The sequence below is a fragment of the Lycium ferocissimum genome, unplaced genomic scaffold (assembly GCF_029784015.1).
Source record: "Lycium ferocissimum isolate CSIRO_LF1 unplaced genomic scaffold, AGI_CSIRO_Lferr_CH_V1 ctg24739, whole genome shotgun sequence".
In the NCBI taxonomy this organism is placed as follows: Eukaryota; Viridiplantae; Streptophyta; class Magnoliopsida; order Solanales; family Solanaceae; genus Lycium; species Lycium ferocissimum.
In genome coordinates, this window is record NW_026721816.1 from 1 (window position 1) to 15,517 (window position 15,517).

General features: G+C 35.1%; 3 protein-coding genes across 4 annotated transcripts; all 3 read left to right on the plus strand.

Annotated features, from left to right (window-relative positions):
* The first annotated feature begins 1,775 nt into the window (after positions 1–1,775).
* LOC132043450 (uncharacterized) lies at positions 1,776–4,704 on the plus strand. Of its 2 annotated transcripts, XM_059433932.1 has the most exons (3): positions 1,776–2,008; positions 2,157–2,414; positions 3,849–4,704. In XM_059433932.1, the coding sequence occupies exons 2-3, from the start codon at positions 2,327–2,329 to the stop codon at positions 4,433–4,435; spliced, it is 675 nt and encodes a 224-aa protein (XP_059289915.1). In that variant the 5' UTR covers positions 1,776–2,008; positions 2,157–2,326; the 3' UTR covers positions 4,436–4,704. The 2 variants fall into 2 exon arrangements, with proteins under 2 accessions (XP_059289915.1, XP_059289914.1); XM_059433931.1 differs by lacking the exon at positions 2,157–2,414.
* Positions 4,705–5,197: 493 nt separating this feature from the next.
* Positions 5,198–6,215, plus strand: LOC132043449 (uncharacterized). The gene is made up of 2 exons (XM_059433930.1): positions 5,198–5,281; positions 5,375–6,215. Exon 2 carries the CDS (start codon positions 5,405–5,407, stop codon positions 6,197–6,199), a length of 795 nt encoding a protein of 264 aa, XP_059289913.1. The 5' UTR covers positions 5,198–5,281; positions 5,375–5,404; the 3' UTR covers positions 6,200–6,215.
* A 148-nt stretch (positions 6,216–6,363) lies between these two features.
* Positions 6,364–7,397, plus strand: LOC132043451 (serine/threonine-protein kinase Aurora-3-like). The gene is made up of 3 exons (XM_059433933.1): positions 6,364–6,720; positions 6,796–6,868; positions 7,065–7,397. The coding sequence occupies exons 1-3, from the start codon at positions 6,500–6,502 to the stop codon at positions 7,143–7,145; spliced, it is 375 nt and encodes a 124-aa protein (XP_059289916.1). The 5' UTR covers positions 6,364–6,499; the 3' UTR covers positions 7,146–7,397.
* The last annotated feature ends 8,120 nt before the right edge of the window (positions 7,398–15,517 follow it).

The window sequence follows — 15,517 nt, forward strand, 5'->3', positions numbered from 1 at the left end:
AATGCCTTCCTTGTCAACTACAGGCTTAGGCATCGCGACAATTTTGTACGGGAGTCTGGTACGTAAAATCGCGCCATGCATAAAGTTGAACCGCTCTCAGACAAGTATAAAAAGAGTGAGAGGGCGCCAAGAAAGAGAGTACATATATACTACCGCTTCTCTTTGTTTCATTAGATTTGGTGGATGAATAGGCATAGGACTCGCCTGGGTGAGAACGGGTGGATGGGTCGGCTCGGGTGAGTGAAGCTAATGGGCTGGTAAATTTGTCCGAAAAATGGACTGAATTGTGGCCATTCTTTTTCAATTTTAATTCTTTCTTGGGCTTTTAATTTAATATCTAGTACAATGTATATTATGTGAAGGTAAATATTAATTAGTAGAAATTAAAGGATTTAACAAAGTAAGATTAATTGTAACGAGGCAAAAATCCTTTAAAAATGAAACGATGATTTAACTATTAAAGATTTGTGATAAAATAACGAAAGTAATGTTGATAGAAAATAGTAAATGAAAGTAATGATATTAATAGCAATAAAATAGTAGCGAAAATAAAAATAAAAATAAAATATTTAAATTTAATTAATTTAAAATCCCGAGAAAATAAATTGAAATAAATAGACAAAATCAAGGCCAACACACCCCAACCCAACACACCTACTATGTTGTTATAAGCATTTTTTAAAGAACACCCGAACTTCCTTTGCTTTCTAGCCTTGGATGTCCCTTGTGTACCTTATTCCACAATGCTCCTTGATCCTTCTACACCACTAGTTGCAATGAAAATAAGGGGAGAGTTAGGAACATATTTCCTCTAATTTTTTTCTTTTATGGGGGGGTTGACAGAGAAGATAATCTACAAGCGAGTTACGCTTTTTGCCCATGTTTGATAACATTTCTAGAGTGGAACTTCCATTTTAGTTTCGAAAATACGAATGGTCATTCTGCATCAATTTTACTTTGTTCAGCTTACTTCCCTACCTAAATGTTTACTGTTCGATGACAAACCATACGAAATTTAATTTAAAAAAAAAAAAAAACAGATCTTAGAAGCAGTAATCAAGTCTAAACATGTGATTTTTTGTCACTAAGAACTCCAACAATTAACGACTTTCCTATGGATTCAAGAGGTTGCTTTAGGATATGGATCAAATGCAAATTATTATATATATAATAAAAGAACTAAAACAGAATTTATCATGTAAAGTAGTGTTATTTCTAACCTCGATGGCGATGAGCTAACAAAATGTTGCATTTTTTTAAACATTTCCTCTTGGCGTGCCGCTAAAGTAACCAATTGAGAATTTAATGCTTGTATCTCGGTCCCGCCGAGTTTTTATCCGGGACTGCTAGGTTTCTATCTTGGACCGCCGGGTTTCTACCACAATTTCAGCCGCATTTAATCGTTTCGTAAATCATGCAATAGTAGCTTCCTCTTTCGTCTTTCTAAGGGAGTCTTCTAACTCGCCGTTCTTCTTTGTGTGGCTCTTGTAGTGTCGTTTCGACCATAACCGAGACCTTTTATGTACCTCGATTTTGTACCAAGTATAGTATCCATAATTTGATCAATAGTCATGGAAGGCTCTCTGGGCTCTCCCGAAGTATATACATCTTTCAAATCTTTCAGTTGTTCGCATAAGAATATTAATATTATTTAAATTAATTATAAATCTAGCAGCAAATACAACTATATTGCAGTGAAAATCACGCTACCAAATAGCCGCACAAGACAGAAATTCTACCAGGGAACACAACAACATCTTGTTTGGAAATCTTGTTCCTTATAATCTTCCTCCTTGGAAATGTTTTAAGGACCCATTCATGATGATGTCATTGCTTATTCCTGGTCCTCAAGCACCTGGAAAGGATATTGATGTTTATTTGCGTCCTTTGATTGATGATTTGAAAGAGTTATGGAGTGATGGTGTAGAGACACTTGATGCGTCAACTGGGGAGTGCTTTAAGATGCATGCCGCTGTTTTATGGACCATAAATGACTTTCCAGCTTATGGTAGGTTCTGAAATTTCTTACTTTCACAGATGTCTAATAATCTATACTATTTATTATTAGACTACTGATATCATATTGTAAGAACAGTTGAAGGAGTCAAAGTTTTTTTTTTTTTTTTTTTTTGGTAACTGACATATTGCATTACCAGGGAAATAGATACAAAGTTCGAACACAGGACCCCCTAGAAACAGGACAGAAAGCCCCAGTTCTAGTACTTCAATCATCTTTACATAGGCACTACAAAGCTAAAACAGCCTAAGGATAAAAATTAAACCTCTCACGCTGTTTTGCTAGTGGAGATGTTGGTGTTCCTCTACAATGGATATATTGGATGATCTGGCCTCACCAATGTGTCTTCTGTCCTCTTTGTGTTCTGAAATAGTCTTTGAATCCTCTCCTGCCATAGGTAATAGACGCAGCCAGCTAATGAGATTCTGTAGATTTCAGCTTTTGAATTGTTTCCTGTTGCATCGCTCTTGGCCCAATTCAGTTCTTCCAACCACCCTTGTACTGGTTTTGAGATGCCTTGCCAATGTAGTATCTTTTGCTATATGAGTGCTGATATTGGACAGAGGAAGAATAAGTGCTGAATGTTTTCATCTGCTCCTTCACACAATGGACATGTAGGACTGTAGTTCCTACCCCATTTTATCAATCTATCTTTGGTGTACAATTTTCTTTGCAGAGCTAAATTTAGAATGAACAACCATTTAGGACTTCCTTGGTTATTGCAAATGAGCTTCTTCCACTGAATCTTTGGATAGGTACCTCTCAGTCTGTTGTACATTTTCTTAATAGAGTAATTCTGCTGGCTGAGGAATTCAGCTCTAGTGATCAGTGCATTCTCCAAAGAAGGAGTCAAACTTTGTAAGTGCAATTTTTGTTAATTCTGTGGCAATCTGTTCACTTCATAGAGAATGAGCAATAAGCTAACTCATTCCAAGAAGATTCGTAAGATAATGAATTGCATACTAACGAGGTTCTCCCGTGACCTTTAAATGTTGTTGATGAAGAGTTATATATTTTTTATATCCTTACGCAACTATTGTCGTTGCAATTATTTCTTTGATATTAATTAGCTTTTACTTATTTTATCATGAAGCGTTGTTTTACGAGTGTAATTTCAATTGTTCATGAAGATGTATTTCGGATGATAGGTTAATGAAAAACAAAAAAGAATTAGTAGTGTATAATTATCGACTTATGTGATGCATAGACATGTGCAACAAATACTACACTGTGTATATTAGAAACCGTTTATTTATATCAGTTAGTGATGTGTAAACTTAGCACTATTTGCGATAGCAGCACACAATTTGACAGCTGGTTTATTTATTTAATAGTTCATTCTAGGTAGATGCACTGGCAGAAATCAAAAATAATATAACTCTGTTGAAGTTTTTGTATCTCTAATTAACATGATCACTATGAGAAGACCAAATGCGGATTTAGGATCTAAAATTTATAGGTTTGACCTGTAAGATTCTTAGCAGTAAACTTGTGGTACTTTTAGAATTAGGAGTTCAGATCTAATATTTGTTGGAATTTTAGCGGATTTTCACATGTAAATCTAAATTTCACGTCAAATAAGCGAGTTGAATATGCAACTCATATTATACAATGGGTTAGATCAATAATATATTTATAGAGCTTACTTAAAGAGGAAACTTGCCTCCCTGTAAGTCTTTTTTCCGTTTTCATTTTGGAGACCAACTTTATTAGTAAGAACATGAAGAACAGAGAGAGAGAGAAAAGTTGCGCAATCATTAATTGTATTTTCTCAAGGAGAAGAGCTCTTCTTCTGCTACTGAACATATATTATATTTTTTTTATGAATTAGGTAATTTATCTGGATGGAGCACTAAGGGATACATGGCATGTCCTACTTGCAATAAGGATGCACCTTCACAGAGGGTAAGAAGTAAAATCTGTTACATGGGTCACCGTCGGTATCTTGAAGCTAGCCACCCATGGAGAAGAAGCAAGAAATTTGATGGGAAGACAGAAAAAAGAATAAAACCAAAAGAGCTCTCAGGAGATAATGTCTTGCAACAATTGGATTTACTCAGTACTGATAAACCAGGAAAACACTCAAATAATAAGAAAAATAAACGTCTTCCTGAAGAGTTGAATTGGGTGAGGAGAAGTATTTTATTTGAGTTACCATATTGGAAGAGCTTGAAGTTGCGGCATAATTTAGGTGTCATGCACATAGAAAAGAGCATTTGTGAGAGTATTCTGGGGACTTTATTAAATATTGATGGGAAAACTAAGGACACATATAAAGCAAGACAAGATCTTAAGGATATGAACATAAGAAAAGAACTATGGTTGCAACATGATGGTTCTAGTTGTACAATGCCACCGCTTGTTATACTATGTCAAAAAAAGAGAAAAAAAGTTTTGGGCATTTGTAAAAGATGTTAAATTTCCTGATGGTTATGCTTCAAATATCTCAGGGTGTGTAAGTGAGGATGATGGTGAAATAAGTAGACTCAAAAGTCATGACTATCATGTCCTGTTACAACAAGTGCTACCTATTGCTATTCGTGGATTTGAAAATAAAAATGTCTCTTCATCATTGATTGAGTTAGGCGATTTCTTCCAACGATTATGTTGTAAGACATTGAGACGAGATGACTTAGAACAACTTGAAAGGGATATAATTGTTATATTATGTAAGCTTGAGATGATCTTTCCACTCGCTTTTTCGATGTTATGGTACATTTGGTCGTGCATTTACCACGAGAGGCTATGTATGGGGGACCAAGACAATATCGTTGGATGTACAAAATTGAGAGGTTCTTGTGCAAGCTTAAGCGTTATGTGCGAAACAAGGCACGACGAAGGTTCTATTGCGAGAAGGCTATATTATTGATGAATGTTTGACATTTTGCTCTATGTATCTTACCGACATCGAAACTAGATTTAATCGTGAAGATCGAAATGATGATGGATCTAGCAAGAAAGATGAACTGTTCTAGACATATTTTCAAAGAGTGCTAGACCATTTGGAGATGGAGATTATGATGCCATACCAAGGAAAGATCTTGATATGGCTCGGTGGTATGTGTTGAATAATTGCGAAGAAGTAATCTTTTCTTCGGTGAGTAATTTTTCTATTTATATATTGATATTTTTATTTTTTAATACTATTTCTAAATAATTTATTTTTTACATGCGAGAGAGCATAAAGAAGAGTTGGTGAAACAAGATGTTGGGAATATAGAAGAGAAACACAGAGAACAATTTCCTTTATGGTTTAAAAGGAAAGTAAGTGATTTTAAGATAATAATCATGTTGTTGTGTTTAAATTTTAATCTTTTTCTTCTTTACTAATTGAACACAATATTTTTTTAATCATAGATTTTGAAATTATATAATAAGGACAAGTCAATGTCTATCAAGAAATTATATCCTTTGGCAATGGAATCTGATGTGCGTGGAAGAAAACATACTGGCTGTGTTATAAATGGTGTTAGGTATCTTATTCAACGACGCGATGAATTACGTAAAAGTCAGAATTGTGGTATAGTTGTTGCAGGCTATCATGAAAATGAGTTGATTGATTTTTATGGTATTATAACTGACATCATTGAGTTAGAGTATGTTGATGAGAATCGAGTTTTTCTATTTAAATGCAAGTGGTTTGATCTTCGCAAGAAAACAGGGATGCAAAAAGATAAACATTTTACGAGCATATGTGTTAAAAGATTTTGGTATGAACATGATTCTTTCGTACTAGCTACTCAAGCAAAACAAGTATTTTACATTGATGACCCAAAATTGGGGGAAAATTGGCGAATTGTGCTCAAATTTCAAGATAGACACTTATATGATGTCCCGGAGAAGGAAAATTCAGAGACAAAAAGTGATGAGTCACATATTACAAATAATGATGTGTATCAAGACATGTCACTTGAAAGTAATTTGATTGTCAATGATACGGTGGATATGTTGAGTAAACTACATAGAGATGATGTTGAACCGATTACCTTGGATGCAAATGTAATTGAATTGGATGCTCAAACAGAACCAGAAGTTGAAGTTGATTATATCGAAGAAGATTCTGACCAAGAGGATGACACTATGGTAGAGTACATAAGTGATAATGAGGAGAATGAAGGTAATAATAGTACTAATGATGATGAAGCTGATAGCACAGGTGATGGCGACGACATTGGCTTGTGATGTAACCTCATAATAGTAAGGTCGGCATTACTGTTAATAGTTTTTATGAATTTTGTATCTTGTTTAGCGGATTTCAGGGGGATGACTTTCATAAGTTATTTGCAGATTTTGTCTGATTGAATTATGTATATCTTCTTATGTCTGAAAACCTACGAATGTAGAAACTTCTAGCTTTTAATCACAGCCTTTTCTGCCTTTCATCTTTTAGAGAATTTAAGATTATTTTGGTGCTTTGAAAAGTTAATAAGCACCTAGCATCTGAAAACTGCCACAAATATCTAGACTAGATTATCACATAAAATGCAGGGCCGCTTGAAGATCGCAGACTTTGGGTGGTCTGTACAATCAAGAAGCAAGAGACATACAATGTGCGAAACTCTGGACTATCTAGCATCGGAAATGGTGGAGAACAAAGCTCATGATTATGCGATTGACAATTGGACTCTAGGGATCCTCTGCTACGAGTTTTTATACAATGTGCCTCCATTTGAGGCCGAGAGACAGACCGACACATTCAAAAGGTAACTATTCTTCTGCTTCTGTCATCTTTTAATCATATCTTGGAAAATCAAGATAAACTAACTTGAGTATTATAGAATTATGAAGGTAGACCTCAGCTTCCCGTCAACACCTGATGTATATGCTGAAGCTAAGAATCTCATTAGCCAGGTAAATTGATTAGTACTTGTCTATGCTTTAGTTCTGTAAGAAGAAACTACATAAACTGAAGGGTGGTTAGTTAAAGCACATACAGTGCATATAGAAAATAATACTGGTGTATATAGGTCAAAGAGTTACGTTTTAAAACACTTGCAAAATTTCTGGTTGCACGCCTTTTTTCTGATTGTTTCCTTTCTCTTTGCAGCTTCTTGTGAAGGACTTTTCTAAAATGCTTTCTTTTCAAAAGATCATGGAGCATCCTTGGATAATTAAGAATGTCACATGACACTATAATTTGAGTCGCTTCGTCAATTTTCATCGTTTAGTTAAAGCGCCCTGTCTAGTGAAACTGTGAAAGTAACCGATAACATAAAGTTTGTTTTTTCACCTGCTGGTGTTTCAACTCTTTTTGCTATTACATATGATATGTAAATGTAATCATCTTGGTTTCAATAGTTTGTATCAGATGGAGTGTGAAGCTATGTTGGTGGACATTGATATAGTTTCCTGGAAATAGTTGTATATCATTTACATATGACTTTACTGGATTTTCTATTAACTTCGAAATTAGTTTCTTACCTTATTCTCATAGTTTACTACTGTTACTCTTTATGATGCAGGATTCTCCCAGTGCAGCTCGGACTTTGGATTTAGATTCAATTCTTGAGGCTAGAACTGGTGGGACACGACCCACTGGTGAAGTTGAAGGAAGCAATTACAATCATCATTCGATCTTGACAATTGCATTCCACTTTGCTTTTGAGAATCACTATCGAGAAAATGTATTCCACTGCTAAGATATCCAAGTGACCTGCACAAGTTATTCTAGATTTACGAAGGAAGCAGTAGTATGCATCCTATAGAGATCGCTAGATTTATACTCTTTACTGGGAAGTTTGACAGAGGATAAGCACCAAAGAAAGTGTTTGTTCACCTTATTGTAGCGCTAAAAGTAGACTAGAACTTGAAATGGAAGTATTTGGCAGGCCAGGTAGATTTTCTTGGTTTCGTATTACAAGATTGAATTGGACAATGGAGATTATTTCATGTCATTGATTGGGATTATCTGTAAACTTACCTCTCAAAATAAGTTATCTTCGCAGTTAATTATAGAATTTTATTTTTCTGCAAAGCGCAGCTACTTTCTTTTTGTAATGAACCTTGTTATTAATAAAATTCGCTGCTAAGCTCACTGCGCAGTGGTATATTAGTTCAAAAAATAACTGCGTATAGGCATTTATCTCTTTTATTATATAATATGGTCTATGTCGCTTATCAGTAGTATAGTCTAGTATTTCAAAAAAAAATTATGCTTGTGTGGTGTATAATTGCTGATGGAGAAAACTCTAATTTTAATTTTGTTTAAATCGAGATGTATCTTAATCTTTTAATTTATAACTACATATTTTTTGTAGCCAATAATTGCACTATTCAACTACGAAATTTAAGTTGTCACCATTTGAAAATTATATTTTTTTTGTGACAATTTCGTTGTGACTAAATTGTAGGTTGAGTAGAGACAAATAATACAATTGTCACTAATTGTTCGAACTATTAGTGACAAAAATTAAAGTCACAATTAAATATAAAATTCTGCGGCTAAAGTTTGGAATGATGAACTACAAATTCTAATTTGTCGCTAATGTATCAACATAGTTTTTGCGACAAAAGTTTTCGTCTCCAAATTTTAGTGGTATATTAGTTAAAAATATGTGTATAGGCATTTTATCTCTTTTATTATGTAATATGGTCTATGTCGCTTGTCAGTAGTATGGTCTAGTATTTCAAAGAAAATTATGCTTGCGGGGGTATATCTATTGACGGATAAAACTCTAATTTTTATTTTGTTTAGATCGAGATGTGTCTGAATCTTTTTCTTTATAACTACAAATTTTTTTGTAGCCAATAATTGCACTAGTCAACTACGAAATTTAAGTCGTAGCCATTTCAAATTTATATTTTTTGTGACAAAATTGCATTGTGACTAAATTGTAAGTTGAACAGAGACAAATAATACAATTGTCACTAATTGTTTGAACTATTAGTGACAAAAATTAAATTTACAATTAATTATAAAATTATGTGGCTAAAGTTTACAATGGTTAACTACATATTTTAATTTGTCACTAATGTATCAACATAGTTTTTGCGACAAAAGTTTTTTGTCTAAAAAATTTAACTTATTTTAGGACGAAAATTAGTTTGTCACAAATTGGGTACATCATTAATGACAAAATAATGTGTCACTAATAACTTTAAATTTGTGGCTAATAGTACTCAATAAATGGCGCCAACGCTTTTTTGGAGGGAAACTTTTAGGAGACAAAACTTTGCTACGAATCTTTGTCTCTTTTCGTCACTAAAAATATGTGCCTCATGTATTTAAGGACGAAATGGAACTTTTGTTAACGTTTTGGGTGTTGACGCACGAAAAGTGAACATTTAGTGACGAGTTTTGCAAGTCCCGTAGCTAGTATTTTCGTAGCTAAATATCATATTCTGAGAAATCACCTAACAGAAACTCATGTCTGCAAGAACAAATAAACAATATTGAAAGGCCATTTACTTGCTTGTTTGTACGACACTAAAATAGCAAAATTTAGTTCGGACGCCGTCATAGTCAAGGTGATGTTTACTGCTTAGTATGCTCTTCGTCCCCAGCCCCAATTTATATGATGATCTTTTTTTGGACATTAATCTATTTTAAGAATATATTTATTGGACATAAAATAAATTATAAATATTTTATGTGCGATTTAAATCATCTCAATAATTCTAGATGATTTCTTTTCATCTATTCAAGCCTAAGTGGACAGATGTACTTGATATCTGTATTGTTGAAAAGTAGCAAGCTAAGCAACCATTAAAATTAATGGGCATGCGAGCAAGCTGGCCCGAAAATCTTGATTATAAAAAGAATAATCTCAATTAAGCCTAAAATAAGACTTTTTGAAACTTTTTTTTCCAATGTGGTGGGGTGCGCCAGGCCTGGACCTGTAGTGCAATGCCTAGGCGAAGCTCCAAGGCTCTGATAGCAAGCTACCCTGTTGGACCTTCTCCTAAAAAAAAAATGAGTTAATATTGTGCGGGCCAATATTGGTCAAAAAAGGCGAGAAAGAATTTTTTAAAATTTATAATCTAAAACAAGCCGTACACATTTGTATAATTATAAATTATCTCAATAAAAAATAAAAATGAGAATTATGAAATAATTTTGTTTACAACTATAGAATATATTATTCCTTTGGAGTAAAATTTGAAAAAATGTATCACATAAAATAGGAGAGAACATGTGCTTTTATATTAGAAAGTTGTCACATTATCACCAAAGGATGTGGTGCAGCGGGTGGGCTGCTCCTCCCTTAATAACTAGAGGTCTCGATTTCAAGTTATGAGTATGAAGAAATCCTTGGTGAGGAGAACTCTGATCGATACTGCGTGGCGGCAATTCAAATTTAGTCGGACTCTAATGCGGATACCAGACACCCAATGGAAATTTAAAAAAAAAAAAAAAGGAAAGTTGTCGCATTCAAATGATCAAGGTAACATTCTTTGCTCCTACGACTGTCGGTGAACGATTATATCAAGCCTTCAAATGTCCAAACATGATAAGTGAGAGAAATTCTAATTTTGACCTTTGAAAGATATATTGTAACCACCTTTTTTTTCTTCTTTTTGACACATAATAATACGTACGAATTTGCATTAAAGCTTTTTTCACCTTTACGGTTTGGAAAAGATTGTTTTATCGTTGATTTAAAAGAAATCAAACTTAATGATTCACACTTCATAAGTATTTTAGTTCTTTTTAAGTATTTTTTTCAATTAGGTAAATTAGATATACTAAGGATTTGGAGGAAAGAGTTGTTGCAAGATGTTCTTGTTGAAGAGTGATCATCTCATCTCAAAATTTGAGTTGATAAAAAAAGTTACATTTTTATTTACTTAATTAATAATGTTAAACACGTCTCCACCCCCTCTTGCGAATATTGAAGAGGCAACTAGTAAATTATACTTCTTCTTCTTCTTCTTTTGGTTTTCTACCTGGTGTTTGATATCTTCTTTGGTCCCAACTAATTCAGATTCGCGTCGTGTAAGGTCCATTAAAGAGAAAAATGCTTTTTACTTAATTTTATTCACCCCCAGGACTTAAACCAAACTCCTTTAATTAAGAGTGGAGGATTCCTATTTATTCTACCACGACCCTCGGTGATATTATACTAACACTACTATCTTTGACACCTTTTTTCCTTCGACTTCTGGCAAGAGAAACTTCTCTTCCATTTTCCAAGTAAATGATTTTCAATGTGTCTTTTAATGAGGTCATTTCGACTGTTTTTCACAAGGCCCAACAGCTCAACTCAAAGAAGGTGCACCAGTTCCACAAGCCCAAGTGATACTGAAGAGTTCATTAGTAGGCTGGATTGTCCACTGAAGTCAATAGAGTCATTCACACAAATGTCCCTATTTCGGGTTGGTCTTTAATTTTGCTCCTCAAATTTGTGGTCCTTAATTTTTTTGTTTCAACACTTTTGGCGTGGCATAATTGAGATTTCGCTCGGCAAAATTTACGTTTAGCTTCGGCATATGTATTATAACATACCAGAAATTATGCCGCACAAAGAAAAACTTTCTACACTCAACATAATTTGAAAAACGGCATAAGTTTAGATTTCACTCAACAAAGTTTACATTTAGCTTCGTCATGTGTATCATAATGTCACGACCCAGCCCCGTGGGCCGTGACTGGCGCCTTACACCGGCGCCCACACCAACTCACGAACCAAAATGTCACATTAGGACAATATTCGGTTGGAACATAGCGGTAAAGTGATTGAAAGGCGACATCGTACAAATGCGTCCCGATGCGGTCGCCGTGCGGAATCACCGAATCGAGAATCAAAAAGCGGCGGAATATACACGCCCCGTACACACGCATACATACAAACACGTAATAGGCCACGTCGGTAGTGAGCATGCGCGGGGCCGGCAAGATGACGCAAATCGAATCATATACGGACAAATCGAATCATATACGAACGGGGAGGCGGACCCGACCTGACAAACGTGACTACGTTGCGCCTACAAATGTTAACGTAACCAAACATAACGAACATATGACGGAATAGGGCCCGCATTCGAACGATCGCGAAATATACCAATATGCATAGCAAACCGTACATAGACCAAATGTGGGCTCGAGAGTGAGGGGAGCACTCCAAAATAGCCGAATGGATAGCCTAAACCGAATCACCCAACCGAAGCCGCACCAGCCACTGCGCGGCAGACAAACGCGACCCGAAGGGGTCGGTACGGAAAGAATGGTATGTGGCGATGCTGCCAGCATCCAAATCATAAATGGAGTCAAGAGGACAACAAATGCAAGTAACGGACCCTAAGCACTCGCTGGATTGCGAAATGCGTAATGCAAATAAAAATGGAGCATAAGGCTCGGGAACGCTGTCACCCCACGCTAGTGCCACAACACATCATACTCGGAAGCTTTCAAATCTCCGCGTACGACTCGAACAAATCATAATATCACACACATCACATCATCAAACATAACAAGCCATATCACATCATAACACCATAGGCAGAATCGCCCTATGGCGAGGCTCTCGGGAACCGTAACACATCATAACTTGCCTGAATATGTCATAGAGCGCACGATCACAAAAACCGGCCCGTACCGGCGAACGAAATCATAATAATCGGCACGAACAGAGTAGTGCAGAAATCATATGCATATTAAAGTAAACTCAGAAGTCGACACATAAATTTCATATACAAATACATTAGTATCAGAAAGCTCAAAGCGAGTATCAAATAAATCGGAAATTAGTGTACAAAGGTTGCGGACTTTTAGTTATAATTTTTCGAAAAACATATCGTGTTATTCTCGGAAAATATAGTAGCGCTCATAGTGATGAGCGTTCAAATAACATAACAAGACATTCGAACGGTTTAGAATCATAAGCAAACACTTCCTTTTCGGATCGTACGGAAATGAGTCAGACAAACCAAGTAAAGGAAGTCTCGGGACTTGCGGGCCCACCTCGGGTCAAGCCGGCGGCGAACATAATTTACAAACATTAGGCTCCATAAAATTGATCAGGAAAGTTTCTGAGCCATTTGGATTCATTTACGAAAGATACAAAGGTTTATACGTTCTTATATCTAAGAGCCAGCATTTTGATTCAATTAACGGCTACTGAATTAATAGTAATCAAATCACCCGAATTTCTGATGAGCGCGTAATTAGTCCAGGGATTCCATTTTTCGCCTAGTAGGTCTAGGACATGCCATACTTAAGAATAGGTAAGCTTTACATACCTTACGACGTCTTATGCCACCAATCTAATTCTCGCTTCGAGAAATTCGCAAATGGTCACCTTTGCCGCTTACTATTCATACCAAGGTTTAACATTTCAACTTTGGGTAAGTATTTGGCTACGAAATTTCAAGAAGACCTCCCTATAACATAACACCCCCGAGATTCAACTCGGCTCCAAACAACCAACAATACCCAACAACAACAACCATAACGATCATTACAAATCGCAATACAATGCCATTAAACAGTACTTTCCGACAAATGCAAAAATTCTCATTTCGACTTCATATTTCCGAATCAATACCAACTCAAAACCATTTAACCTTTATTCATGTTATAAACATCATCACAACACGATTAATATATCAAACAAAATAATTCATTCTTATTTCATTTTATCCATTATGACCTCATCCACTTTTTTCCATTCAACAAAGCCATTAATCTTCTATTCACTTCACAAGGTCATAATAACATAATTAACATACTAACTAAATTCAACCAATTTCCCTACATACATAGCACCACACGACCACATATATATATATACACATACACATGACTCACACAACACATCTCTTAACCCCATGATTTTCATTCAATTTCATTCACCACAACACTTATAAATTTCTTACAACATGAAAAAAAACATGAAATTCGCTCTTTTCTCCACCTCAAGACTCACGGCCAAGCACGGTTCTACACACGCACACTACTATGCACACACACACCATACTTCCATGACTCTCGTTCAATTCAAATCATTATAACGTATAAATTCATTCCATAATCATAAAACATAAGAATCTTACCTTTTCTTGAAATTTCGACTTTCCCAAAACTGTGAGTTCTTCCTCCAAACCAATTATGCCACGTCGAAGAAGCCGCCTTGAACTTGTTATAAATTCAAAGGGAACAAGATTTTTTAAGTCAAGGATTGAGGCTCCAAAAATTTTCTTCTTTTTTCTCTTCTTTCTTCATACTAGGCGCGAGCCTTCTTTCTTTTTTCTCTCAATCTCTTTTGATTTCTTGAACCTTCTATATGATAAAGATGACATATATAATATGATCCTTGTAGTAATTTATCACATGGGAATTATTTTTAATCCATGGGCTTGGCCAACCATGGCCGGTTGGGCTCCCTCTTTTGGGCCTCATTTTATTATTTTATTTTTGAGCCAATTAATCATGGATCACATTTTAAAATTCCCTAAACAAATTTTCAAGATTCCAATTTTTTTAAAGCCTTCTATGACAATGTCTCTATTCAAACTTCCATAACCGACATACACATTCTAACAAATTCAAACATGGCCTAATTCCTCACAACCGGTTATTTCCAAATTTTTCAAATACGCAAAAATCTGGGATATAACACATAACATCCACACAAGTAATGCCGGAAAAGACAAAACTTTCAACACTCAACATAATCTCAAAAATACAACACAACTTATGCCACATAACTTAATCCTACAGAACTTGTGCCAAGCGAGACAAAATTCAATTTCCAATGGTAAAAATTTGATAGAACTTATGCCGAGCGAAGCAGGTCCGAATATATAAATAAGTGACATGAACAGAAATTAAAGACCGCAGTTTTTAGGGAAATCCAATCAAAAAACTTCAAGTCTATACTTGTGTCTGTCCAAATAGCGCAGACTGAAAGGGTTGAATGCCCCGACTGAAGGATTAAAACAAACAAACAATCACATACTTCATCCGTGCACTTTTACTTGTTCACTATACTAATAATAAATATTCATTTTTTATTTGTCCAATTTGAAAAATCAAGAGATAATCAATTTATACCTGTTTTATCCTTGTTATTAAGTACTAGTAATTATTTTCAATTGATCTCCCAATAAGTGAGATGACTTATTATAATTGGGATGATATAGTAATCCCTATAATAAAATTATCATTTTATTTACTTATTAACGATTGTGCCACTGCCTAGTACAAGTAAACATGGATGAAGGGAGTAGTATGAATGAGATCAAAATGTCTAATATAAGAAACTAACTGAGCTAATATGCTATTCCACAAGCTCTAAATTTAAACTAACCTAGACTTAAGTGACAAAACTTCAACTACATCCAACGGTCACGAACAACCCCACAAACACAAAGTACCACTCCTCTCAGCACACACTCACTTTTCTTGCATCAACCTCTCTTCTTCTTCTTCCCCTCAAAAACACACAAAAAAAACCCATTAAAGTAACAGTATAAAGGTATGTAATTTCCCATAGTCTTCAAATCTAGTAATACTATTTAGGTATGTCCCAAATTTGTGTTGGTTATTAAATTTCCCCTAGT

Excerpts from the sequence above, each read along its gene's own strand:
- LOC132043451 (XM_059433933.1), top strand. The coding sequence starts at position 6,500 with ATGCAGGGCCGCTTGAAGATCGCAGACTTTGGGTGGTCTGTACAATCA. Across the intron at positions 6,721-6,795 it reads CAGACCGACACATTCAAAAG|AATTATGAAGGTAGACCTCA; the intron begins GTAACTATTCTT and ends TGAGTATTATAG. Across the intron at positions 6,869-7,064 it reads CTAAGAATCTCATTAGCCAG|CTTCTTGTGAAGGACTTTTC; the intron begins GTAAATTGATTA and ends TTCTCTTTGCAG.
- LOC132043449 (XM_059433930.1), top strand. The coding sequence starts at position 5,405 with ATGTCTATCAAGAAATTATATCCTTTGGCAATGGAATCTGATGTGCGT.
- LOC132043450 (XM_059433931.1), top strand. The coding sequence starts at position 1,819 with ATGATGATGTCATTGCTTATTCCTGGTCCTCAAGCACCTGGAAAGGAT. Across the intron at positions 2,009-3,848 it reads AAATGACTTTCCAGCTTATG|GTAATTTATCTGGATGGAGC; the intron begins GTAGGTTCTGAA and ends TTTATGAATTAG.